This window comes from Salarias fasciatus, chromosome 20, assembly GCF_902148845.1.
Source record: "Salarias fasciatus chromosome 20, fSalaFa1.1, whole genome shotgun sequence".
Lineage (NCBI taxonomy): Eukaryota > Metazoa > Chordata > Actinopteri > Blenniiformes > Blenniidae > Salarias > Salarias fasciatus.
In genome coordinates this window covers 8,379,995-8,407,329 of record NC_043764.1, presented here as the reverse complement: position 1 = coordinate 8,407,329, position 27,335 = coordinate 8,379,995, and the positions used below count along the sequence as shown (strand labels likewise).

The 27,335-nt window shown below is 41.9% G+C and overlaps 1 protein-coding gene across 2 annotated transcripts; it reads right to left on the bottom strand.

Annotated features, from left to right (window-relative positions):
• Nucleotides 1–161: 161 nt before the first annotated feature.
• On the bottom strand, nucleotides 162–26,224 carry cep104 (centrosomal protein 104). Of its 2 annotated transcripts, none has more exons than XM_030118465.1 (22): nucleotides 26,218–26,224; nucleotides 25,818–25,944; nucleotides 25,544–25,717; nucleotides 25,303–25,441; nucleotides 24,564–24,626; nucleotides 21,881–21,957; nucleotides 21,306–21,474; nucleotides 19,744–19,899; nucleotides 19,408–19,629; nucleotides 18,329–18,544; nucleotides 18,032–18,199; nucleotides 17,342–17,515; nucleotides 14,222–14,398; nucleotides 10,439–10,639; nucleotides 8,984–9,079; nucleotides 8,673–8,760; nucleotides 8,168–8,240; nucleotides 7,907–8,015; nucleotides 7,677–7,815; nucleotides 5,011–5,078; nucleotides 2,709–2,796; nucleotides 162–1,868 (listed from the first exon to the last, which is right to left on the bottom strand). In XM_030118465.1, exons 1-22 carry the CDS (start codon nucleotides 26,219–26,221, stop codon nucleotides 1,753–1,755), a joined length of 2,844 nt encoding a protein of 947 aa, XP_029974325.1. In that variant the 5' UTR covers nucleotides 26,222–26,224; the 3' UTR covers nucleotides 162–1,752. The 2 variants fall into 2 exon arrangements, with proteins under 2 accessions (XP_029974325.1, XP_029974326.1); XM_030118466.1 differs by lacking the exon at nucleotides 162–1,868 and adding an exon at nucleotides 1,892–2,241.
• Nucleotides 26,225–27,335: the final 1,111 nt, after the last annotated feature.

Here is a 27,335-nt window from a genome sequence, read left to right as displayed (position 1 = left end):
TGATGTTTCTGCAACACTCTAGATTTGATATTAAATAAGTGTTTTGAAGGTTACCGGCCTAAAAAGCCTGTTGTGTTTCTAACAAAATGTCCATACATGTTTATACGTTGCCAGACTGGTTGATTGATGTGAAATCACATCTGCAAAGTTCCATTTATTATAGATTTATTGACCAAACAAATGCACAGGCAGAGAAAAATAGCTATTTGATGCCAAAATTATTACTTAGACACATCATCATATACATGAAACACAACATGAGCCAATGCATTATATATAGACAAACAGCCTCTTGCACAACAGCATCTCTTGAGTCATTTCAACTCATGGAAACAATCATCTGAGTCATCACATACACACCCATGTTCACAGATAACATTTAGAGTTCTTTGAAGACAAAATCACTCAGAAACTTTCCGGGATGAGCTTTCCACCAGATACACAATCAACGTCACCATTACACTGTGAAAAAGGGTCATAAAAGTACAAAGACGACTGTGAAGGTCAAAAGATTGAAGCTGCTTTTTGTCTCTGCATTTGTTAAAAGCCACTTTTTCTTTTAGCTCAAACTTTATAGCTACTTAGAAAGACTAATAGAATTTCATTTAAAAAATACAATGATGTCTTCAGTACATTCGTCTCCATTTTGTATTCATTCATTTTGATGATGAGGCCACTCCTGATCAGGATTAAGTCCATGTTTGGGTAAATATTCAGCAGTGAACCATCATCTGCTTGTCAAAGTGCTATTTCATTCTTTTGATACTGTTTAGTACAAACAAGGAACCGCGTAAAAAGTGAAACCGCTCCGTCAATGCTTCTGTTGACTTCGGGATAATCCTGCTGGGACGTTGCCAAGGAAGGAAAGTCTCCTGCTTGTAACTAAACCTCGAGCCTCTTCCACCTCTCATTGCTGCCTCGGTGTCAGTCGCTGTCTGACGACATGCAGGAAGTCATTACATATTAAACACCTGACGCATTTTCATGTTCATGTGAAGTCGGACCCTGAACAAGAGGTCACTCTCCTCAGTATTCATATTGGAAAAAAAAATACAAAACTTTCCTTTCATTGCATTCGATGTGAGAAGTTTTGGAGGAAAACAAGAGTTTAATTTAAAGCAGATGGACACAGGAGTGTGAGTAACACATCTTGATGATGTAGAACCAGGGTTATCTCAGCTTTGAGAAAATAAACTTATGACAGAGAGCATGACTTTAGTTTTACTTTGGTATTTCCGTAAAGAGCTGATTGCCTTGTTGGAAAGTAGCCCCTGACTGATAACGCATTGTTACTGCCTTTGTGACAGTTTGATGTCATGTCTGCTCTGAGTCATTCCAAGAAAACAGAAACAAGGGGCAACTTATAGGATTAACCCTTTAAGCTGTTCCTCCATGGAGGTTGGCAGTGGAGGGAAAGAGAAAAGAGGCCTCGACATCCTGTAAGGAGATATGAGTAACACACTCATGGCGTGCTCATGTTTACCGGCCACACAGGTGTGTCATCCTCAAGGTGTGTAGTGTGAGTGAATCAGGGCGAGTATACTTTGCTCTTCAAAACTGACCACAAGTGAAGTGGGATTTAAGCAAAGAGTCAGAAATGGACAGAGAAAACATTTTCGTGAAGGTGACTGTTTGATCAGAGATGAATGGGTTATTAAACGCATGCTGCGTGTGAAAACCACCACACAGGAGTGTTCCTAAAGTGCTGACATGCAGGAATACAATGGGTTTCTCCTCCTGGGGTCTCTGGGGTCAGCGCTTCCCTGGTGTTTGTCCCTTGGGAGAAGCTGTCAGATACGGGATCCGGCTGCCTCTTCCCACGGGCCGGGTCCGGGAAGGCTTCGTCTTGGCTCCGCCCACTGCTCGCCCTGGTCGCGCACAGAGACACATGCACACGAAGTGTCATAGACTGAGCCTCCGTCCCGTCTGTTCTCCTCTACAGTTTTCTTCTAAACAGAAAAGCCTGTCATATAAAAATAAAAGTTCTAAATTGGTCACTTTAGGAGGTCCTGCAGTTTGTTTTCTTATTTCATCAAATACATTCAGATAACAGTACAGTAAAATATGTCATTTAAATTCAGCACATGTTCTCATGTTTAAAGGTTTTTATATAAACACTTGAAGGCCAAACAACATGCTGGTTTTAATGTTGTTCATGATACTTCTCTCTGATTGGTCGACTCTGTCGAGGAAACGGCGGCATTTCTTTAATCTGTGAGGATGTTTTCCTCAGTGTGATCCCTGAAAGGCCGTGGTGATGGAGAACAGGCGACATTAGCATAACTCTGAGTGACTCTGTGGACTCAGTATTTTCAAATTCATACCGTACCTCCACTTGTGTTTAAATTCAAAACAGATCTTTTGTGAATTTGAATATTTTCCAACTTGATCTTCAAGAGTGGATACAGAGCTCATCTCCAATCGCTCAGAATGGTGCGAACGGCGAAGCCAGGTACAGCAAACCACCGGGCCTCATAAATTCCTCCTAAAAGCTGGGTCCTTGTGAAACATGACTAAAAATGGATGCACTACTGCCCACTACACTACACTCCAAATCAAATGTCCCACTATTTTTGCACGCCCCCTCCTGTGTGCAACGGCTGAGAGGGCTACAACATGACATTTCACCAACAAGAGCGTCCTCTCTGCGGCTCTCGCTCCTGGTGTTGGGGAGGTATTTGCATGCGAGCGGCGTATGAATGCTTTACCTTGTGCTGGCTGAGTTCTCTGAGACGCCGCAGTCCTCCGTGAGTTTTGTTTACAGCCCTCCCTCCCCATGAGGTGAGCCTTCCAGGCCTGGAACGGGGGACAAAGTAGCTCAGTGAGTTCGCTCCTCTCCCAGGTATTTTCTCGACTGGGACGACCGCGGGCGACTGTGGGCCCAGTCAGGACCCGAGCGGCCGGCCTCCGTCCCGCTAACACTGCCGGCTTTCATTGGGTTTACACTCAGCTCTGGCACACAGACTGTAACCTTCTCGGCAGTTTTTTTTTTGCACATTAAATTTTAAGGGTGTGCGAGGTGAGAAGCTGCATGTTGAGCATCAGATTTTTTAATAGCAACACGGATGAGCTCCAGCTAGGGCTGGGTAGTATGTGTCACTGTGTACTTCATACTCCTTTTAATGTGCTTGGACAGTAAGGAATTTAGTAGGTGTGAAAAGAGATGATAAAAACTAGAAGTTAATCATTATTTAGTCTTGTTTATTAGGAAAAAACGGGAGACAAGCTTCATATTCGGAATAAGTGCATACATTTAAATAAAGCAGTGATAAGTATAACAGTTTTACTCCTGTATTGTCACCATAACAGGATTTTTCATGTGTATCTCTCAGAACCATAACTGTTTAATAATATCTGGAAAATTCCAAATCTACCAGAACGCAAAGAAACAGAGCTTCATATTGAAGAACTGCCAGGTACTGAAGGCTGAATTTTCCAAGCTGTCACTCTTTTGACAGGAATAATCCTTTTTGTAACAGAACTGCAGATAAATTCAGTAGTTCTTCTGCTCGTAATTAGCCACAAACAAGGAGGCAAAATCTAAATAAAGTAGGAACACGCTGCTGTCCAGCTGAGTTTAGCATTCGGGCACACCCAAGTTCCTCATAAATGACTTGCTTGTTCGACAAATGAAATTCTGCGACTTCCAGTGAGTCTGTCTCCTCATGGTTATTCCAGACCAAATGGCAGTGATGTTAAGTTTCTACTTTCTTTTCTTGCTTCATCAATAAGTTTCAGTTTGAGTTGTTCGGTAGACACACGCCCTCATCGTTTTATCTCTCAAATATGAAAACATCTGATCAAATCTTTCAATGAGAATTTTGGTGACAACTTAATGATCACAGAGGTCAACATAAAGGACATTTTGGACTGAAAACCGTCAAAAGAGAAGACTAAAGTTCTCTGCATTACTTGCCACGGGCTGCACCATGTATTTTACCTTCATATAGCCAGCTGAAGACTGAGTGGATGCAGCTCTTAACCAGCTCCACTCCTCCATTTCTGACACACACATTGTTAAATCAGACTCGGAGGACATTGCTCTCACCAACCTCATGGCTTCATGCATGAACCCAACCCTTCCCTCAACCTGTGGCTCATCTTTTAGTCACTAACTCTCATCACTTCCCACCTTCGATCCCGAACCCTTCAAAATATGCTGAGTAACGTCGGGTTCATCATTTTAACATTCAGATGCTCGAGATTCGGCCAGAAACTCAAACTGATTGGAGGAGGAAGAGTGGCTCCTTGAAAGATGCGCTACATGATTTATTAGGCTCCAAATAGACAGGCGCCAGACTGGAGGAGAAATATAAGCAGGCACCATTGTGTGTGTCTTGTTTACATTTCTGGAAAGCGTATAGTATAACTGAAGCTTGGAGGGAAATGAAACATGAGCAGAGTTTACTTTTTCTTACAACAGCAGATATTATAGTATTATGCAATGTAGAAGAGTTGGGAGAAATTCAATTCTTATTCATCTTTTTGAGTTCCACGCTTTGAAAACATCTCCTCAAACTGAACAGACAGAAACGACACAAGCACACCTATCAAAAAAGTAATCAAAGCTTCAACTTGAAGCAGCTCCTCCACTCATACTTTTATCTTCGAGGCGCTGATGGGAATGTGAGGAATGTGACGGCGTTTTCTTCATCCTGACACAAATGAAACGGCCCCTCGCCAACAAAGGCCTCGTCCCCTTTGAAGTCTTTAAAAGACCAACAATAGCTGTGTTTTACCTCAACACCTGTTTGCAAAGCCCAGCATTACGTACTTGCTCGTTTCTGTGTTGACATGGGAGAGAAAGAAAAGCTCGCGGAGCGAAACCTGAGGGGAACGATCATTAAAAACTTTCAGCCTATTTGTACTCATTTCCATTTTAAGAAGGATTTTTCCTTTTATTTTATGACTACTTTCATGCTGCCCACGCTTTGGTTTTCGCGGCTTCATGCCGTCGCTCTGTATCACTTCAGAACAGGTACTATTGAAGCGGCAGGTTGTGGATCTCACCTCCTCTCCAGGCATGAAGTTCTCGTGACACAGAGGACAGTGGTTGAAGTCTTTCGTTGAGACGGGGGCTGGAACAGAAACACGACACCTTTAAGCCGTCTGTCACACTATTACAGAGAAGGTCGAGAAACGGATGAAGTGACACCACGGAAGGGGGAGACGCTCAAATATTTGAACAGGAGGAATATTACAGCAGACGCAATCTTTGTGTGATCACAGTTGAAACTGACAGTGTTGAATTTTAAGGTGATACAAAAGGCTCACTGGTGTTAATAATTGATGGAACATATGGCTGCTGATGGAGGTGTGGTGTCAGCCGCGGCTTTTCATCAACGGACGTCTGACAAATGAAGCTTTGGCGCAGAAAAAAAAAAAAGACTGTCTAAAGATTTTATGTAGCATTGTTGAAGAAGATTTTCAGGATCACATTTGTTTTGGAAAAGTAGTTAAACTGCCTACATCAGCCTGTGTGTGTGTGTGTGTGTGTGTGTGGGGGGGGGGGGGTTGTGAAAGATGGTGGACTAAACCAGTGATTCTCAACCTTTTTGAGTTTCTACTCCCAGGATGACTGAACTTGGTGTAACGTACCTCCACAAACCCAGTGCTGTAGGATCAGTGGCGGTAAAATGCTAATTTAGTTCCTGTTTTTGATTTCCTTGTTTTGCTTTAATCTGCTGATGGTGTGTGATAATTCAAACAACCGAAACTCAGCTGATGATATCATTTCTGGAAAAATTTTGAAAAAAGTGGAACTCCTCCATTCCCCATCATGAAATTGACTATTTCCAATGTAAATTCAAAGATTTTGTCCACTATCATCCGCAGCTTCACTCAACTCCAGAACCCATAGGTTCCCTAAAGAGGAGTAAGCAGTAAAACACGTGGCTGGTCAACACAGCCAAATGGTCGCCGGCCAAAAAGTGTATTGTGAATAGGGCTGTAACAGTTACCGGTAAAAGGGTAAACTGCGGTAAAATTCCCGATGGTAATCATTACCGTTGCCTTTTTAAATTACCGAAATACTGCGTTTGATGACCTCACTTCGTCAATAACTCACAATTGCCTGAAAAAGACGGAACTATGCGTCTGCTTTGATCCGTGTGTGTGTGTAGGGCAGCCCGCGGCCTCTGAACTGGAAGCTTTGTTTACGGCTGCTGCGCGCATGCACAGTACGGCTCATTGCTTCAGGGGCTACCGGTGGCTACACAACAACTTTCTTCCTCCAGTTTAGTGCAAAATGGACGAATATCTATCGGATGAAGATGTTGTGGACGTGGAGGAGTGGCGTATTGCTTCACTTCATTCTATAAACAACGTGAAAGCTGTTTAAACCGTACTTTTCCTTTAAGAGGTATTCATTTCAGCACAACACTTGGGCTCATGTTTGCCAGCGCACAACATACAGTATCTTCTCAAGGAACGTCACATCCTCATCCTTGCAGGGCAAAACTATGTGAATCGGTATTTTCACAGATTACATAGTGTATATGTTGCAGATGGTTCCGATGATCCTTTCGATGTGAAAATAGCGAAATAGCGAATGCGGCCGCACGAGCGAGGACAGTACGTCTGTACACAGCGTGTTCATGTTCCAAGTAAACAAAGGGAGAGAGTTTCCAACATGGCCGCGACTCCAAGTGACGACGGCACGATCCCAAGCCTTATTGTCTGCAGGTCTCCGTGCACGCCACACAGGCAGCAAGCCGCGAGATGTTTCCACTGTGTGTGCGTGTATGTCAGTGGGATGATAAAAAATAATAATATAAAAATAATAAAAATAAGAATAAACAGTGTCGAGGAGTAACATTTGTAATAATACTGCATTATCCATGTCAAGCGATTTACATTTCATTTACATTTAAATGTGATTGTGTTGTTCTTAACTTGACATGATGTTGCTAAATAAAACTTTTGTTAAATCATTTAAGTGTATTTAAGTACTTTTTCAACATTTTGAGCACACACCAATAATACCGCAATAATAATGATAACAGTGATAACTTTGGTCACAATAACGGTGATATAAAATTTTCATATTGTTACATTCCTAATTGTGAAGGAGTGGTTCTTCAACAGATTACAACATAACCAAATACCAGATGCAGAGAATGCAGATACTACCAAACATATACGAAACCACATTTACTGTGACAGTGGAGTGATTTCAGAACAGCCAAATATTGACTTTGTTTTGACAACTGTGAGAAGACTTTCAATTAAGAATGCTAATAAAATTCATCTTTTTAAACCGTGACAACAGAAATCTTCTTCTTGGGATGAGGAAGTCTGCGTTTCACTGTAATCTATTAATGCCACAGCAGTTGATTTTAACTTGAGAATGACCAAAACTGAGATTATTTTGCTCAGTTTCAGGAAATTACCTGTACTATCTGTGTGTTAAAAGGAGTGAAGTCACTCTCTGGAGCGCTCTTCAGTTTGCTTTCACAGTGTGTGTTCACCTGCTTTCTGGAAATACTAATTAACTCTGACACTTTACTGGCTGAGTCAACACACTAAGTAATGCTCCTCTGAAATACTGTCAGGAAAAGGCAATAAATGAGAGTTTTCTTCCACTTTAACATTTATGTTAAATTTAACAGGGGCCGTTTGATTTGTTTATTCGTTGACAATGTTCTCGCAGCACAGGAAAGACAGAGGCCACTCACGGTTGCAGTTGGGACCCCGGACATGGTCAGCCAGTCCGTCGGCGGCCACGGCCTCGGAGCACCGTGGGCACCTGCTGAACTTGGAGCTGTTTTCACACTCGCCCAGCAGATGCTCCGTGAAGCCGGCTATCTCAACGACCTGCCAAAGCCACACGGAGGCAAACGGAGGGCTGAGCCGGGGAAATATGTGCTCTTTAACGTAAAGACAGGAACCTCTGATAGGAACCGACCTGTCCGCATTGCTCGCAGCGCCGCAGCATGGCGCAGTGTTTCCAATAGTGGAGGTCCAATCGGTCCTCGGTGAACGAGTCATCCTTTTTACCGCAGAATATGCAGATGCTGGAATGGAAAATGGAAATCTGTCAAGTTAAAGTTTTGGAATTATATTGACACCCGAGCAGGATAGAGATGAGATGAAAGAATCATGTGAACACAGGCTTCAAACGTAACCCCATGACCATTTCCTTTCTCTCAAGGTTTCAGTTACTCACTTGTCCAGATACTGGATAGACTGTTGAATATCTTCATCGTCTGTTAACTTGCTCTGTGGGTCTTCGCTGTCAACTGGAAATGACAGAAGTTATCTGTGACTCCCTAAAACTGCACATAATTTGAAATAGTCATTTTAAATATCAACCAAATGGGGACAAAATTCTACAGAACAAAGAATTTGAATGTGTGAATCAGCTAATAGAATTTTGTATGGAAACACAGTGGCAGCTCATGTTGATAAATCAGAAATCGATCATTAAAACTAAACAGCGAACACTGCATTGCTGTTTTTTTTCTTTTTTTTTTTGTTTTTGCAATTTCTAAGCTTTTCAGAAGTGTCTCTTATTATTGTCATAATCTATGACCCACATCTCAGTTGTACTCCTGCAGATTTATCATTATTAATGCTGGTTTGTGAAAGGAATTTATATTTTTTATGGTTTCCATACATTCATGTAAAATAAGACCTGCCACGCCTGTTTTTATTTTGGGATGCGCACATACTTGCTTTGCCAGCTTTCGGCGACTCTTCTTCCACTCTGTGGGATTCGCTGTTGTCTGTGACTTCGACGGTGCTTTTACTCTCTCTTTCCTTCACAGGCAGGCAGGAAAACAAACAGATGTGAGAAAGTAATCACACCGCTTTAACGGCAGCGGACGCGCTCAGCTCAGGATAAATAGCCGTATTCTTTCTCAAGTACAATGTGTAAACACTGCAAATAGCTGAGTGTGTGAAAGGCAATTTTACCAAACCAGCATGGAGGGATAAATGCAAATATGCACTTGTCATATAATTGGATGATTCCTCCACCTACTGTGATTTCTTTCAAAGCAGCCAGCTGCTCCTGCAGGGAGTGGATCTCCTCCTTCTCCTTCTGGCCGTCTTGCTGCCTGCGGCCGTTCTTCGCAGTCTGGGTGAAAGGTTTTGTGTCATTAGTCAAAATTTCTATGTCATTCTGTAGCTGTTAGTTAATTATTTCATGATCACATCATTCCAGTATTAGCTTCTCTTCACTGGCTCCCTGTTAAATCTGCAAAAGAGTTGAACATCCGTCTTGTAATCCATAACGTCTGACCTCACCCATCTGCAGAGAGTGGATCTCTGTTTGCTGAAAAGAACGGAGAATCCTAACCAAACAAGGGTTCCAGAAGAGCAGCAAGTCTCCACCTCGGAGTCTGCAAAGAGTTTCTCTTTTCTACCGTCACTTATGCTTGCTCTTGTGGAACTGTTGGATCTCTCTTTGTAAAACTTTCTTGAAATGACGGTGCTGTGTTTGGCGCTTCATAAACTGAGTTGAACTGAACTGAATAAAATCATTTCTTGATTGCCACACATCATCTGTTTCCAATTTTGCAGAAAATGGATGGATATCTCTGAAAAAGGAATCTGAATCTGAAAAGTGCTTCACTAATTTGTGCAAAAACCGAACATCATTGATGTTTCTCTGGATTCACTAATGATAATGAACACATAAAAGTGCATGATTTCATTGAGTGCATTCCCTAACTGATGCATAAACACGATCATGAACACCAAATCTGTTTTAGCAAAAACAGCTTTGTTGTTACACGGCAGCACTGCCTGTATATAGAAAGAACGCCTTTCAACCATCTGCTTCGATACCAGTCCCAACTGACGATAATTAAAGGGAGGTATCTTCCCTTCAATAGGTCACCAGTCCATCACAGACACACACGCACTCACATTCAAAGCGAATTTAAAGTCAGCAACACACTAAACATGCATGTTTTTATATTTGTGGGAGGAATGTGGAGCATCCACACACAGGGATGAGAACATGCAAACTCTTAATATCGCAAAATCAACAGAGGAGGAAGTGGAACAGAAACACAATATGAATTAAATCGGAGATGACGTGACTCCAGTGATGTGATACAGTTTGTGAAAAAAACAAAAAACAAAAAAAAAACACATGAGACTGACAGCAGAGGAAACACGCACACTGGCTGAGGAAAAAGCTTTTTTTTTCCTTGAATAGATATAAAAAAGAGAAAGGTAATCTCTATCATGAAGTTGAAGAGCGAGTTTGTGATTCAGAAATGGACTCCATCTGCTTTGTCCGACAGTTTCGCTGTTCACCTGCCACCTCCCACAACAATACATCAGGAAAAGAAATGCACAAGGCAAACAAACCGTCCGATGTAGGCCATTTTAAAACTGTCCACTCACACAAAAATGTGTTTTTGTATATAACAGTCAAAAGCAAGAGAATGTGAATAGTAATAAATAGGCAAAAAAAAAGTCTTACCTGAGTCTCCACCAGTTTTCCATCGATCCTGGCAAAGTGATCAAAGAGGGTTTTGTAGAGGACGTTCTTCCGTGTGACGGAATCGTCGGGCGGAAGGGAGGCTCGAACGGCGCTCCTGTGCTGCCGGTACATGGCTAAGAGGATGCGCACCGCCACCTCTCGAACATTCGTAGCGACGTGCTCCAGAGCCGACGTACAGAACTAACGGAGGAAACAACACTTCCATGAAACAAAATGACTCACATTATCATATGAATTTAATAAAATACATTGACATGAGCTTCAATAGTCCTTATGTGTCAGGGACAGACGTCCAAAGAAAATCAGAAACATGTTGAGAAGAAACTCGCACTACAAATCTATGCAGGTTACACCCTGAATCATTCACCAATCCCTCACTGACCAAGCACAGTCACTACCATATTATAAACTGTATATATATATATATATATATATATATATATATATATATATATATATATATATATATATATATATATATATATATATATATATATATATATATATGTATATATATATACACACACACACACACATCATACGTAGTACCTGTATACGACACACCAATGAGAAATCAATTAACTTGCAAAGCACGGTTTGGGTTGCGACAGAAAGCTCCAGTACCTGAAGAACCTTAATCGCTGCTGCGCAGTTTTTCTTTTCTTATATTGTTGGGGTTTTTTGCACTTAGAAAATCGTCCTCTGAATTCTGATGAGCGACCTGCTGCAGGCTGAACAGGTAACTGCACAGTGATGAACTGGAAGGGCAGTGGCACCCCCAGAGGTTGGTGAGAAGGTTCCGGGTTTGAATTGGATGAATTGTTGAGTGTTGTCAGTTCCCACTGACTGTTTCCAGATGTTCCCATTAGGGATCCACACATCTGGTGGTAAAGGCGTTTCAACCTTTGCTTACTGGCATCAGAAATATTGCGGTACTCCGTTCCTGTAGCAGTGTTTAAGTATAGAATACTGTTCCTAAATAATGCAGCAGAAAGCTTGAGACAGGTCCAACAAAAGCAAATGGATTTCACTTAAACATTGTGCCTTTAAAATGATTTAGAAACCCTCAGTGTCATTCTTGAAGACATGGAGATGACCTGTTCTACCTACTGAGCCATGACCGCCTCTTAAGCCATGCAGCTACGATCAAGTCAGACTTTGGGGCTTAAACTGGAGAAGATGAGGCTGGCAGTGTGAGCAAGTTTAGCTTTCTTTCATAGACGTTGCGGTTCCACCCAGTCCGACTCATCACAGCAATGCTACAGGCTTCAGGAAGTTCAGGGAATACATGGAGCCTAAATTCTCAGTGCTGACCTTCAATAACATTTTTTAAGAACATTGAACTAGTCTTAATTAAAACTGTTTAGATGACAAAGAAATTGTTTGCTTCATATTGTGCCTCCTTAATAACCATAAACAGTCCAAACGTGGAGCACAACATGAAAACAACGTTCATGTGAAATGTGCCGTGACACTGGGAAAGTCCTTTGAGAAAAATGGCACAACATGACGTTGAAAACAAACCTATTATCCGACTTAAACCCCGTGAAGAGAGCTACAACACAAAGGCAATCCCGCCAGCGGAGAACATTAACGTCCAGACGTAAACTGTGTACAAAAGCCGCCCATTTCTCGCTCAACAGGCTCAGGGACGGCCCACCTTTATTCTCTGTTGTCTGTGCTGACCACTTCTCATTTTAATTACAGGAAATTCAATCACTCCTGTTTTCACTGCAGCTCCCTCCTTGGAGCAGATCACCCGGGTAACAGGGGCGGAAAAAGGAAAAATGTTTCGACCATAGCCGGGCTAACACAGTTGTGCTGCGTCGAGTGGGTCACATGAGCCTAAAGAGGCCTTTAAAAGCAGACGCCATTAAAGATCCTAGCTGAGAGTGTCAGGATTGAAATGAGAATCAATCAGCGAATACAACTTCACGAATTAATCTACAGATCAGAGCTGAATTTGGATTCATTCTTTTGGGCTTCTATCAAACTACACATGCTGCACCGTGTAGTTTTTGGAGGCGTTAGATCGCCACACAGTATTTCACTCACACTTTCACAGGAGAAGTTTACTGTAGAATCCTAACATGAACGCTGTTACACATCTGCACATGCAAGTCCGTGCACGCACATGTTATATTGCTATACCTTCAAGGGACAGCCAATTCACTCACATTCACTTCTTCAACAATTATTCTACTTTCAACTTTACTTATTAAACTCGAAACATTTCTTCCTAAAAAGTAAAAGGTAATTTCCCACTGAATGAAAGTCCCATTGACAAAACCATCCAACAAATATCTCATTCTCACACTTTCAAATCCCTTCAGCATGCAGTGTGTACAAAACTTACAGTACAATACATTTCAATCTGTTGTAGATGACACTGAGTTTCTGTGTGGGTTGTTTTTTTGGGGTCATTCATACTTTTTGTGCTCTGAGTCACTTAAACTGGCAGGGAGAAGTAGCAAGCTGTTGTTTGCTGTAACAGAACAAGACAAAAGTCTCCACATTTCAGTCTGTCTGGTGCCAAATATTTTCAGAAAGAAAACGGACAGAAAAAAAAACAAACCCTGGGGGTATTTGTTCAGATACTGCATTTTATCATACTTCTGTTCATCCTTGTGATGAACACAGTGTGGGAAGTTAAAAGGGAATATTATCCGATCTCAACAGGTGGCTAATCTCAACTCAAATGAAACAATAAGGATTAGCCAATTAATTGATGATCTAGTTGAGTTTGATCCTAATCCTGCCGACTTCTTAATCCCACTCGCTGGCCTCTTTAACGTGACAGAGAGCGAAAAGCAGAGCTCTCCTGTCATGTCTCTATCCAGACTGAAAATGTTTCCTGAGCAAACATGTGAGGCGGCCAAATACAAAGGGGGGGTCGGGGAGGGTCGGGCGCTGAGCAGGCATGCCCAAACATGCAAACACAGGCCACACAGTGCCACCTTTTGAGGGTGGAGAAACTCACAGGACAAGCCTAACAATCTGCTCTCGCTGATAAAAGCCGAACAGAACGAAGAGGAGGGCTCCAGAGAGGGCCCACTGCGAACTGCAGAGGACTGCTGAGGTTTGTTAGTTGACAGTTGGGTAGTTTGCACGTAGCTATTAGCTCACTGCTGGAAAGCCAAAAGAAAGCAGGGGATGTTTAAGTTGGTGCCAGCGGTGACAGCATTGACTCAGCTGACTGGAGATTACTGGAAGTCTGCTGCGGAGAACTGGATGACCACAGGGAGCATATGAGGGGCTGCTCCTTTTCAGTTAGAAACTGAGATTTCCTCCCTAGAAATGTTGAACAATTTCAGTGTGGCTTAAAAAGTAAAACAGTGCAGGCATGTACCTTATATGAAAAACGTGTCTGATCATGTTTACAAGGAAAGCTGTTGTTTCCAGATTGGAAAAAAAAAAAAGTATGACTGTGGAGTTGAAAAGCTGCCAAAAACAGTAGTTGTTAACAGCTTAAACAGAAAAATCTGTGATACCTGGGGGCCTTTTTTTGTGGCACTCCCCACCAGAATATATACAACAGGGATGTTTTAGATTCTTTGATTTTATAGCCACATAAAAAGTGTCAAGTGTGCCCTGGAGAAAGATCCAATACGGCTAAAACTGCTCCACACCAGTTTGAAAGGACGAAAGTCACAAATGAACGAAGACATAATCATAAATACTCATGATAAGGAAATACTAGAGTTCTCTCATTTCATAATCCATACCTATTTATGCAAACATGTTTCCAGCTTTTTTTTTTACCTTGAGGACATTTTCCACAGTGAAGCCAGAGTTTTCTGTCCCCAGTTCAGCCAGCAGTTTCTCCAGCAGCTCGGCCTGACTCTGAGCCAGTCGACGGTTGAAGTTGGACTTGAAGGGCTTCACCAGCTCACAGGGGATCATCTGCAGGGCCCGGACATCACTCAAAACAGCAATTTCCTACACGGTGGGGAAAGAGACCTTTGAAATTGGTGGTGTTGAAATGATGCGGCGTGTTTGTGTACTTACACCTTTGAATTAGGAAACATATGACCATGAGAAAAACTGTAATTTATCATTCAACACAAGCATCTGGCAAACAGACAAGTCCTGACAGAAAATACAACGCAACTTTATTTGGATGGCACTTTAAAAACAACCTAAAAGCAATTAAACACCTGAAAGAGCCAAAACATACTGGGTGAAAAGACAAGAAGTAAAACAGATCTCAAAGCTCAGTTGGTGATTTGAAGACAAATCCGAGCGCAGAAGGGCTGAGCAGCTGTGCCTGTGAAGCACTGAGCTCATGTCCATCCTCCCTTATTTTGCCCCAACACACCCATTGCAGGAGTACACACAGCAAGAGAGCCTGCGGAGCAACACGCACGCACACAGTGTGCGTCATCTCCCCTTCCCGTGGCCCAGTTACACTCGTCTGGACTCACCCAGCAGCGCATACTGGTGCTTTTCATCAGTGCAGTGTCAACGTAACAAACATCAGCTCATGTGAAATGAACGAGCAGCGGTGGCTCTGCTCCAGTTTAAGGTCTCAGAGGAGGTTTTCCAGGGATGAGCGGGAAAGTTTTGGGAAAGCTTGACAACACAACAAGACACGTCTCTCAATGGATCAAGCTCCCACACATTTCAACTTCAGAGAGGCAATATGACAAATTTCAGTCCTGTTCTACAGCCACACATCCAAAAAGGTTGAAAAAAAAACCAACATAATGATTTGCAAACCTCAAATCTGTATTCAGAAAATCCAAGTAATCCATTTTAACATTTCCAGAAGAAAAAAAATTGGCATATTTGGCATTTGAGTTGTACGAGTATAAAAAAAAGTTATCAAGATAAAAGCAAATCTACATTCAATAGAATTACTCAGTTTTCTTGAAGTTTGTCTATTTACAAAGATAATAAAGAAAACTCTCAAAGAAATAGTAGAATTAAGAAATACACAGACAAAAAAGAAAGGGAAAAAGAAATATTAATAACTTGAGGGGTTTGCTCGTATAGCTAAAACTACTCAAACCTTTAGGAAACCACAACAGCTGTAAACAGCAACATAGTTAAAGTGGTTAAAAAAGCAAAGATTCAAGTAATGGCTAAAACATGGAAATCCAGGACAATTTTAGGAAAATCTCAAAAAATTGCTACAAAAGTTAAAAATTGAATAAAATAAATATAAAGTCCAACTATTCATGAACACAACCTCCGGTTTTTGTATGTTTTTCGATGTTTTTCCTTAACTTCAGATAATGTGCATATTTTATGAATACATGAAAATTATATTTGGTAGAAAACTGTGAAATTATGAACGTCATAAAGAATTTTGAACCCCTGGTCTGAAGTGTCACCACTTCAAGATCTTCTTCAGCTTTTACAGAACACATGGAAGCCTTTCAACCCGGCAAGGAATTGAAAAAAGTTTTGATCTTCGTAATTTTTCTGGCCACATCATTTGGCTTCATCCCATTCTACCTGCTGCCTCTTCTGACATTACACCAACCTCCATGACTTCTCCATCTTCTGCTCCTGCCTGGCAGCTTCATCTCTACCATCCTTTGTCCAACATGTCCAGCATCTCGTGTCAGAACATGTTGAACCCATCCCCCCCAAAAAAAACAATCCAAAGCTGTCCCTCAAGCCGTTAATGAGTCTCTCAACTGGTTCAGCAGTGGAAACTCAAGCAGAAAATCTGGCTTATTGGCTCAAATTCATTCTACTGAAACAGAAAGATGTTTGACAGTCTGGATGCCTGAATCTCAAAGACCTTTGAAAGAGTCAAATTAAGGAAAATGTTCAGATTTTTTTTTTTTTTTTTTGTAGAAAGTTGAAAATGTCTGATTAATAATAAAATTCAGTTTTTTTTCTGCTCATAAAGGCCGGCACTGTGATCTTATCGGAGAATGACCTTTGGTCAGCACTGAATATTTTCCCCCCTCAATCTCAGCTCGGTAATTATCTCTCGTCTCCCGCACACGCTCACCCAAATGAGCTCGGCCCCCAGGGGGGGCAGTCACAAGTTTCTCACAGTTAGGAGGTTACAACCACATGGCGATGTGTTGTTTTTGGAAGAGGCATTTTGGTTGGGAAAGATAAAGCAGCTGATGCTGATAAAACTCTTTGCTTCAATCCCAAAATAAAGACGAAGGGAAAGTCAGTGAAGCCACCAAATAAACATGGGTAATCTTGGAGTGAAGTTGGATTTCGCATGGCTGTCCGATTGGTGAATAATCCAGACTTTCTGAGCATTTGACTCATTCATTGTACAACGACAGAAATCTGGTCTCCGTTTTGCACATCACAGAGGATATGGCTGAATCCAAAGTGAGAATTTGTCCTTCTTGCTTTCTTTTGAAATATCGTAATGGCAGAAGCAGCATAGCAGTTTTGGTACAAACAACAGCTGGAGGGAAACACGTAAACAAACAGAAAGTGCACTGAAAGATGATCTATGCTGGAATACTGCAATAGATCAGTGTGTTTTTTTTCTTTTTTAGAATATAACATTTGAGATACAGTAATCTCATCCGGTTTGAAGGTACAGTCAAATAAGTACTAGTCAAATAATCAACAAAAGAGTTGTGTTTGTTTTTTTTCCCACACACACACATCAGTCTCTTAAGCAAATTTACATTTTATCCTGACAGATTGTTTCTGAATGGACATCTCCATGACTGTTATGCAGCACTGTGCTTGATGCAGGAAAACACTAAAGATATTAACTTTTATTTTAAAATGGAGAGAACAACTTTTCTGTTCTGTGGCTTTAGAGACACAAGGTTGCAGGAACGAAGGCTGACTCGAACATGGAAAAGCTTTCCTGCTGAAAGGTTAATCAGAAAAAAGGGCAATGTGGGCTCTAACCCCAGCTGTAAAAGTAAAAAAGTGTTTGAGTACCAGTATGAAGGCAGGGATTGTGGTCCGAAGGTGTATTGTCCAGTATTCGTTCCTGGCCAGCAGGTTGGCCCAGGTCTGCTCCAAACAGTAGGTCATCTCGTGCCGGCCCAGGTTAAGACTTGGAATTACTTGGCCCAACAAAGCCCGCAGCAGCTTCAGCGAGGCATGTAAAACCTGAAGCCAGAGTAAATTGACAATAAGATCAAGACTCAGTGGACTTCCTGAAACCTAAACACACTCATCCGGTGAACAGCAGGTACATTAAATGAGCCTAAAACTGGTCAGTTAATGTGGACAGGTTAGAGTAAATGATGTTCTTATTCATGACCATACAAGAGTCAGAGGCTATCAGAAAGGATTTGAGGATTACAAGGCCAACTTTGTTGAAACTGTTTGTATAAAGGAGCCAGCTCCGGGAAAAAGAGCTGTGTTTTAACATGAACGCATGAGCGACACGATCGATAGAATGTGTTGACAGCGAAAGAGCAAACACTTCCAGTCTGCCTCAACGCAGTGTCTTCCAGTCCTGATCCGGCTGACACGTTGAGAGTTCCTGAAGTTTGTTTTGTTTTGTTTGTGACGGCTAGTGTACTATCTAACCTAATGGCTAAATGTTACTAAATCCTACAAACTGGAGCTGAAACTGGGCAAATTGGAATATCGTGACACTTGTGTTTTGAAGTGACTCACAGGTGTGGCTCTATCCAGGAGCGCCTTCTTGACCAGGAAGACGGCAGCTCTGACGGTGTTTCTCAGCTCCTCCTTGGGGCTGGCCGGTGAAGCCTCCAGAAGCCTCTTGAGCACAGACTGCAGAGCGTGCTCTCTGTTGCGCCACCTTCGAGAATAACACCCAGCAACCTGAAAAAGATAACCCAGAGTAGGCAGAGGGGTTTGAGACGGACACTCACACTTGTCAGCTGTACGGGATTGTACCACATGTACACGGATATCGTGTGATGGATTTAAATGATCAGAATGTTCTCTTACCAAGCTCTCTCCAAACACTTCTATTGGTAGGCCGGCCTCTCTGTGGGCTTCCTCTGTCAGGGGCTCCGGCTCTCCACTCATCTCAGAGCTGTCTGGAGGCTTTTGCGAGTCAGATTTGGGAGAGAGCTCCTCGGCTGGGCTCTGGACGGCCTCCGCGATGCGTTCTCTCCTCTGAAGGTCCGGCAGTGGCCTTTCATCATAAGGTGCGGCGCGGATCTGTCACGACCAGGGAAAAAAAAGGCATTCAGATTATCGTCTGCACTGCTTTGTTCTGTTCAGGGTCGCAAGAAGCTGAATCAGTCCCACCAGGAACAAAGCAGAGGACACTTGGACTATGTGACTCTCTCCCATGTGTTTCTTGTCCCTTGTTTGCTCTGTGGTCAACCTTTCCTTCACTGCCTTAGAAGAAGCACTATACAAGTTGAGTGAAGGGAACATTTCAGCTTTGGTATATAGATTTGTTTTAAAACACAGGAGAGCACATTATGTCGAGGATCATTTTCATGAGGTTCAAAGAAAAGTGATCTACATTTTCATGCCTTGAAAAATTGATCATCTCTGGCCTCGTTCTTCCTCTGAATGGGTCGATCTTTCAACGTCAGGAATTCACCCTCTCTAAACGCGCCGCGGTTCCGGCCGCTGAGCACTGTCTCCTGCGCCCCGGGGCCAACTGGCACCCCGCCGCCTCGTACGAGGCTCAAAGCCCTGCCTTAGGGCCAGGTTGGCAGCCGCCGGAGTCAGCCAACTGTTGCACGCTTTTAATTAAATAGTGAAACCTAAACCTGTAGTGGGGCCGTTCTTAGTAGGTGGTGAGTAAAGCATAAAAGAAACCGGCGGTCATAATCCCCCCGTGTGCTCTGGCTTACAAAACTACAGAGGTCTCAACAGGAAACATGTTCCCGACGCGCTTCAGTGGGCCTGATCATTTATTCATTTATTTATTTATTTATTTTTAACAATAATACAAGGATTCATAGAGGCAGAAAAAGCTGCAGGTCTAACTGTATCAATAATGAGAAAATCACCGCTGACGGTGAGGACAAAATGTACATTATGTGGCTAGAAAAGGGCATGCTTACATCCATCTTGGGTACAGCAGTCGAGGCGAGAGCAGAGTCAGGTGGGTTGCTAAATTTAGGAGCCACGTTTTCTGCAGGTGAATTTGGGCTTTGATGGGTTTTTTTCTCCTTCCTGAATGTGTCTGGGAATGCAACAGGCCTGACAGGGAGGAACTGATGGCCTGCTGAAGGCAAGAAGGGGCTTTCCGTCTCTGAAGGGGAAAGATTCGCTGCCTTTGGGATCTGGTGACAAGATGGAGAGTGGAAAAAAAAAAGGATGAAAAGTCATGCTATTGTTTAATCGTAACAGATTGATTTCATTACACAATTTCCTGCTTTTATTATCAGGTGACCAACCATTGTCATGTCCAGCAGGTTGTGGAATTCCAGCTCCTGGTAAACACTCCTCCTGTACTCCCCAATCAGATCCTTCTTTTTTTTGGCCAGGTCGTAATCTTCCCTTTCGATGGCACATCGCTTCTCCACATCATATCGAGCCAAACGCTCCCCCACCTGAAGGAGCCCAAAAGTAAGAAAAGCCTTGTAGGAAAAGGAAGACACTGGGATACATGAGATGCTAGACACATTTGAGTCTGATAAAGTCAAGTTTAGTAGATTTTTTTATTTCTTTTTTTTTTTAGCTTATGCGATTTATGGAACATGTACTGCACTTTAAGGGGAAAATCTTTAGAAATCAGTAAGCTATGTATTTTCTTCGGGACTGCTCTATGATAAAAACAATACATTTTTTTTTACTTTTGTTCTTTTTTTAAGTTTAATACAATTTTATATCTTTTTTCAAATAACGTGTGTCAATGACTGCTAACTGTATGGATTTAGGCAGGTTTATGGGATGTGACAGTGTGTCTTTGCAAATTAAAGAAATAAAGACAAAGATGTACAGTAACACACTTATTTACAGTCAAAACACTAAATTAAGTTCAACAACGGGTTATGAACTACGTATGTTAATGTGTGAGTCTATGATGTTCTCTGGCCGTCACATCGGATTGCCTGAATGAAATCCCACTCTGGGCAAATCATGAACGGAGGGATTTTTATTCATCTTGACAATTTTGGATGAAATCAGCAACTCTACAACCTGTGTTGGGTTAAATTACAGCGCCTCAAGAAATACGACGAGTCGGTGGCCTGCCGTCAGATCTGTTGTGTTGCATCAAACATGATGTGACACTAAAAACCCTCATCTGACATCGTCAGGCGGCGGTATCACTGACAAGGGATTTTCAGCATGACCACATTGGCAACCGCGATGTCTGCAATGCTAATACACCATGCTAATAAGATGCTAGGACACGTGTGTGTGTGTGTGTGTGTGTGTGTGTGTGTGTGTGTGTGTGTGTGTGTGTGTGTGTGTGATCTGGTTACAGAGGGCCTTGTGGTTGGGCGTTGAGGAGACACAACCCAAATACCCTCTTGCTGCAGCTGTTGGGCTCATTAAGAATTCATGGTCTGCATGGTAACGTTGTATACAAAGGAGGTCAGCAACAGGAATTTGAACAATGTTTAACAACTACTGTTACAAACACTGGTCAAAACAAACGGGACGCCTGTAAGAAAAAGAAATCCACGTTAGGAACGTGCATGCAAAATATACTCCGATTAGTGGTGGCCAAGACAGGCAGATAATGTATAGTTTTATTAATTTTGTTCAGTAAAAAGCCAAAAATCCATTGTTTTCATAGCTTTAGAAGCGTAGTTTGTCACTCTTTTTCATCCCTGTGCTGCTACAAGCCTCTGTCAGACACAGAAAACTATTTATTTTATTTTGTTTTGAATGAGTACCGATAGTTTAAATATTGGGATCAGCAGCAAGCCGGCAAAGAAAACCTGGATTATGTGAGGAAAGATTACACAATTAACAGGGGCGGCTGTGGCTCGGTTGGTAGAGCAGCTACCTTCTGCAGGTCAGCAATGGCCTGCTTCAGATTCTTGACCTGCTCAAACTTCTCCTGCCGGACCATGTCCTGCTTCTTCTGGTCCAGAAGGCGAATGATGTGAGCAACTTCAGGGTCCTGGTACATGTCAAAGGCCAGGTCATCCAGCGGGGAGATGGTGTCACATTTACTGGGTGCAGAGAAAAGACACGAAGCAAATATTTAACAGAAGTCCTGGTTTGTTACTGGTTATAATGCTCTTGTTGAATACGAGCGTCATCATCAAATAAATGGGCTTGTTATTGTGCAATTCCCAACCAAAGGGGAAAAACACTGACTGTCCGATCCCGACCCCACCCCCAAAGGAGCGAGACCCTGAGGTGAAGCGTCCCTTGGGGGTGGATATAATAAAAAAAAGAAAAAAGAAAAAAATTATTTTGAAATGTGTTTCATCTTTGAACGAGCTGCCACCTGCATCGTCCTCAAATGCATGTGACCTCAGATGCCTTATTGGTTAGCTTCCAGACTAAATGGCTTTGTTGAACACTGTTATTGTCACAAGACAGAGAAACCGGGGTTCAATGGCCTAGCCTCACCCCATGAAGGTCGTGTCCAAGGCGGCTTCCAGCTGGGTACTGTTGAGGTAGTGTTCGATCAGCTGCTCTCTGCTTGGCTGGGGGTAAACAGATGGACAAATTACACACACGTGCATATATACTCCTCTATTACTGCGCTCAGGAAAAACCTGACCACTGTCTTCACATCACATTAGCTTGAAGGTGACTCTCAACATCCTCCTTTGATATATCCTGAAACTAACGACGACTCTTTTCAAAGGTGCAAATTTGGGAGAATGACACAAACAAAGACTACAATGGCAGTAAAACAAGATCACACACTCACACACACACAATTATTACACAACCACTCCAGGGCAAGACTATACAGAGACAAGCAATCCAACATGAACACTGCTATTAGCTTGAAAGCTAATGATTACTCAACCAGAAAATGGCATCTACTGATGACATGCTGCTTACTTATCAGCACTAAAAGCACATTTAGCATGATGAAGGACAAACTTCCTCGACAATGTCCTCGAGGCAGGAAGCATCCAAATACGAATATATAAGATGCTTTTTTGAAAAACATAAAAGAGAGATTAAACGTTGCTCAAATCACCGACTCGGTGGATTGAGCCTTCTTTGTGCTTCAACCAAACTGGTGAATCAAATGAAGTCAATGAAATTACAATCCTCAGAATGATTTTGAAATGTTTTCTTTCCATTTCAGCTCATTTACAGACTATTTTCAAATTATAACCACACTGTCAAGCTGTGCTTTCGTGTCTCTGTGACCGCCGGGTATTACAGAACGCTTCAACAAATGAAGTGAAATATGATCTGTCATCGATATTTCGACTATGACCAGCTTTACTATGCCTTCTGTCTGGGTAAATATGCTGTGTATTATCAGCAACCGGTCTCTTGTGTAAACAGGAGCCTCGTGTAGAATGGCCACACTGCTCAGAAGAAACCGTTCATCTTTTCACTCTGGAATCATCAAATCAGCATCAGCCTAGTTCATAAATTGTATTGAGCTTTACTGTTATCATATTAGTTTATCTTAAAAAATCTCCACGTGACTCTCATTGCTCCTCCCTTCACTGATGTGTGCTGCTGACAGGTTAGCTGCTGTACTGTTATCAGTTATGGCTTATTGCTGTTACACACGCTGGTAACAGCATCAGTATGACTCTCAAACCCAGGGTCGGTCCTACCTGTTCACCTTTCCGATACTTCAGTGTTGCCAAGTAATATAAAGAAGGTACTTTTCCAAACTTCCTGAATAATAAGATTAAATCATGTTATTTTAGAAGATGCCCTGCAGCCTGTAGACACCACTGCAGAGTCCAACTGGAAATGTAATGAAATATTCCATATGAAAAGACCTGTGGGCAGGATACTTTCAGAGATTATCCTATAAATTTATGTTAACAGGAAATACATTCTAAAAATTAGAGACCATAAATGTTTGTTTTTTCCTTTCAACAAAAAATAGACATTAAGATATTAATGCTGGTCAGAAAATTACAGCAGAAGTGAAAGTATCACAAAGAAAACAGTGAATAATGCAGATGAATGGTTAACCAAAACATGTCAGAATTATCAAGTTGAATAAGCACTAAATGAAAGACTTCACCATTACTCTGGGTGTTTATTGTGCATCCCGACATATGCTATCACAAACCGGTGCGTATTCTTCAGTAATTTGGATGACCTAACCCTTTAATGCAATGAATGGTTAGACCTTTATCTTAAAGATCGCGTCACATGAGTACCTCCACAGGATGAACGTAAGGTCCACCCACAGAGCCGGCAGAGGAGAACAAGATCTTACCAACCCTGCAGGCAAGATCACTGCTGTGATGAAGGTGCTCAGAGTCGGATTAGCAGCCTAACAATGCACGGCCTGTTCACTGGAATCTGTGCGAGTGTGTTTCTGTGTCTTTCCGTGTTTCTGTCTGATTGTGTGTGTGTGTGTGTGTGTGTGTGTGTGTGTGTGTGTGTGTGTGTGTGTGTGTGTGTGTGTGTGTGTGTGTGTGTGTGTGTGTGTGTGTGTGTGTTTTAAGGTGCTCCCTCTCTCTCCTCCAGAAGCTGTCCATCTGCAGGAATATCTGATTACACTACAGGCCTCCTGTTTGATTACATACTGCCCTCCCTTTGTCTCTCACTGCGACATGCCTGACACATACATACACGCAGGCAGACACACAATTATGTTCAACAGGTGTTTGCGGACATATGCTCATGCAGTGGATTTGGATGAGTGACTCCAACATATTCACACCACATAATTATCAAACACAAAAGCAGCATCAGCATGTTCCCAATAGGTAAAAACAACAACCAGATTAAGATTATCAAAGAGGCCAGGGCTATTTGTTATGTGTGCACAGGCTAAAGCCCACTAGAACTGCAATAAATAGGGATTGGCATCAAGTTACTTGTTGAATGAAGTTCCATGTGGGATTAATGAACAGCTCACATCACGAGGAAATACTTGCTCTGCTTATTTGCACAGACCTGTTTCTCAAATTAAGGAAGGAAAAGGTTTACAGTTTAACTGCGGATTAAATGCTGAAAGTGATGCTTAATGACACATCAGTCAGCTCCACTGATAGACTGATGATAGCAGTCACAAAGCCACAGCACAACAACACCACCTACTGCTGCGCGGATGCAGGTGCGGCAACGGGTGAGAAGAGTGCTCACTTACAAGTGTGTAAAAAGCATTGCCTTCCAAAGAATCTCCCAGAACATTAATGGCAACCAAAGCGACCTGAAATCATAGAGACATGTGGATGATGGTGAGGTAGAAAAAAACTGGGATGTAAATTCAAAAGTCAATGTGTGGGATAAATGAGTGTGGAGCTATGTTGCATGAATTTCTCCCTGGGGTTAACTAAGTAGTTCTAATTCTAATTTCTGTCAATTTCATTCTTTCCATGCTTAAATCAGTCATCGTTAAGCCTTGTACATAACTATATATAACATTACTTGTTTCATTTCTATTCTGTCTTGTTGATATTTTGATTTTCTGTTCAATTTCTATTTGCTTTGTTCAATTCTGTGTGGCGCAACACTGCAAATAATTTCCCTCTCTGATTAATAAAGTATCTTTATTCTATTTTTCAACCAGTTTACTTATTCTCTCAACTATTAAATGATATGACAAATCAATTTAGCACAATATGAATTCATTCTTTTTAAACCGAGACTGTAATTAGCAACATGATAACTGCTAATTTATTCTTTAATGAGAGCATAGAAACAGTTGCTGATTGAAGGAGCCTGTAGTGAAAACATATTTTTGCATTTCTCAGTACATTTTTGAAAACGTTTGCTCCAACTACACCGCCTTTCTACATTTATTAATAATCATGTTGTACCCAAATGGTTCTGGCTCTGCATGAGAAACTTTGAAAGGTCTGGATGTATTGCTGCTGTACGAGTACCTGATTGTGGTGATTGCAGGGGTTGGGATGGTTTCGATGGAAGGTTACTTTCAGGTACGTTCCAATGGCATCCACGTAGACGGACTTCAGCTCACGAGCTTTGAAACCATTCTTCTGGTTGTCAGACAGAGACACATACCTGAGCGACAGCAAAGTGAAGCTGTTAAAGAGCGACCTCTGCTGCAGCATTCAGCAAACTGACAAAAACTAAAAGCTGATCTGGCATCAGCTGCAGTCTCACCCGAGTCTGCGGAGTTGTCCGGGGAACCCAGCAGTGCTGCTCTCAGGGAGAGAGTCTCCAATATGGAACTCCACCTTGGCTGGGATCAGGTACTGGTGAGCCAGCAGCTGCAGCTTCCTCACCCTGCATCTCTCTGCCAGCTGGAGGGTGATGTGCTGCGGGAAGGAACACTGCCTGCAAAACATTTCAGTCACAGGAATTTGGTTGTTGTGGAATAAAGGTAAAATAAACGAGAATAACATACTGAATTGCCATTGACATTGTCTTTCAGTACCTGCAGGATCTCCAGCCACTGATGGTGGGAGCATGGACCATCAGTTCTTTGGCACTGAAGTTGTCCTCATGGCTTGAAGAGTCAATCACAACGAACCCTATCTTCCGTGGCATTCCTCTGATAGACACTAAGAAATCACAAAATCACTGTATCAGTTCCCCATACATGAGATTTACTAAATTATGACAAAGGAGGGAAATGCTGAGATTTTACAAAGCATTCAATTCCTGCTGTGAACAACTTCACTTATCAGGAATAAAAACAAGTTATACCATCCATCTTTTTAAACATATTTAACACACCAAAACTGGCACATACAGATCATTTAGAGTCACCAATTAACCTTGAACATATGGATATGGACGGTGGGAGGAAACTGGAGTGCTTTGGGAAAACCTACACATGCACGGAGAGAATATGCAACGATCCACTCCTTATGTTGAAATGGCAACTCACCTTTTTGGGGGAAGAAGCAAAGTTTGTAAATATGTTATGGGGAAAAAAAGTCAGTTCTAGAGGTGCTACTGGTATATGAATGAGATTTTGTTTTAAATTACAATTACTGGGATTAGACCGTCGTGAGACAGGTTAGTTTTACCCTACTGATGATGTGTTGTTGCAATAGTAATGCTACATTCATTTGGCATTCATTTGGTTTGGCCTCCAGTTGACAAAAGGAACTTTTGAGATTCAGACCAAGATTCAGATCCTGAACTCCTATGTTCACTGTACTAAGGAAAACAAACACAGTGCATGTTGTCCTTGTGATTGTTTTGTTATGATGACCAAACTTCATTACTTGGCTTTGTACCTGCTTTTTAACAAACAGGAGCACAAACTTTAAATCCCTCATTTTTGGCTCCAAGCCTCAGCTTGGATTTTATCTGTGTTAAATTTATTTGGTGTAGAGGATCAAAGTTGAACTATCTGAAACTACTGGAGGACTTCGTGCTTACTTCTTTCAGTCACTTACAGAAAAATTAAATATAATTTAAGAAGCTGGCTCTCTGTGTTTAAAAAAAAAAAAAAACATATAGGAAATTCACACAAGACAACACTACAACACTGGCAGTGCTTTAAAAAAACAGACATGATAAGTAATGATCTATCCTAAACACAGGTCTGAGGAATCAAATCTTGATTGTGCATTTTAAGGACATGCCATGACTTTGTGTACACCCGCGAGGCTTAAAGATCTGTTGAGGGTTTTAGTTTCATCATTTAGGACCGGTGTTTCAACAAATAAAATATTAAAGAGTCCCTTTAGCACAAGCAGATTATTCTACGACTTTATTTGGATGATATGAGCTGTTATACAAGGTCCCCAGCCTTCCTGGCGTGAACAGAGAGCTAATTTTTCCAGATTTGGAGGTGCGAGCGGGGCTGGAGGCGTTAGCATCCGCTAACCCCGCTAACTCACGTCAGACAGCATAGCTAATCTCTCTCAGGCAGTCGAAAGGAACTTTCACTGGCTAAAATTCATTTATCATTTTCACACTACATGCGATCCACAAGAAG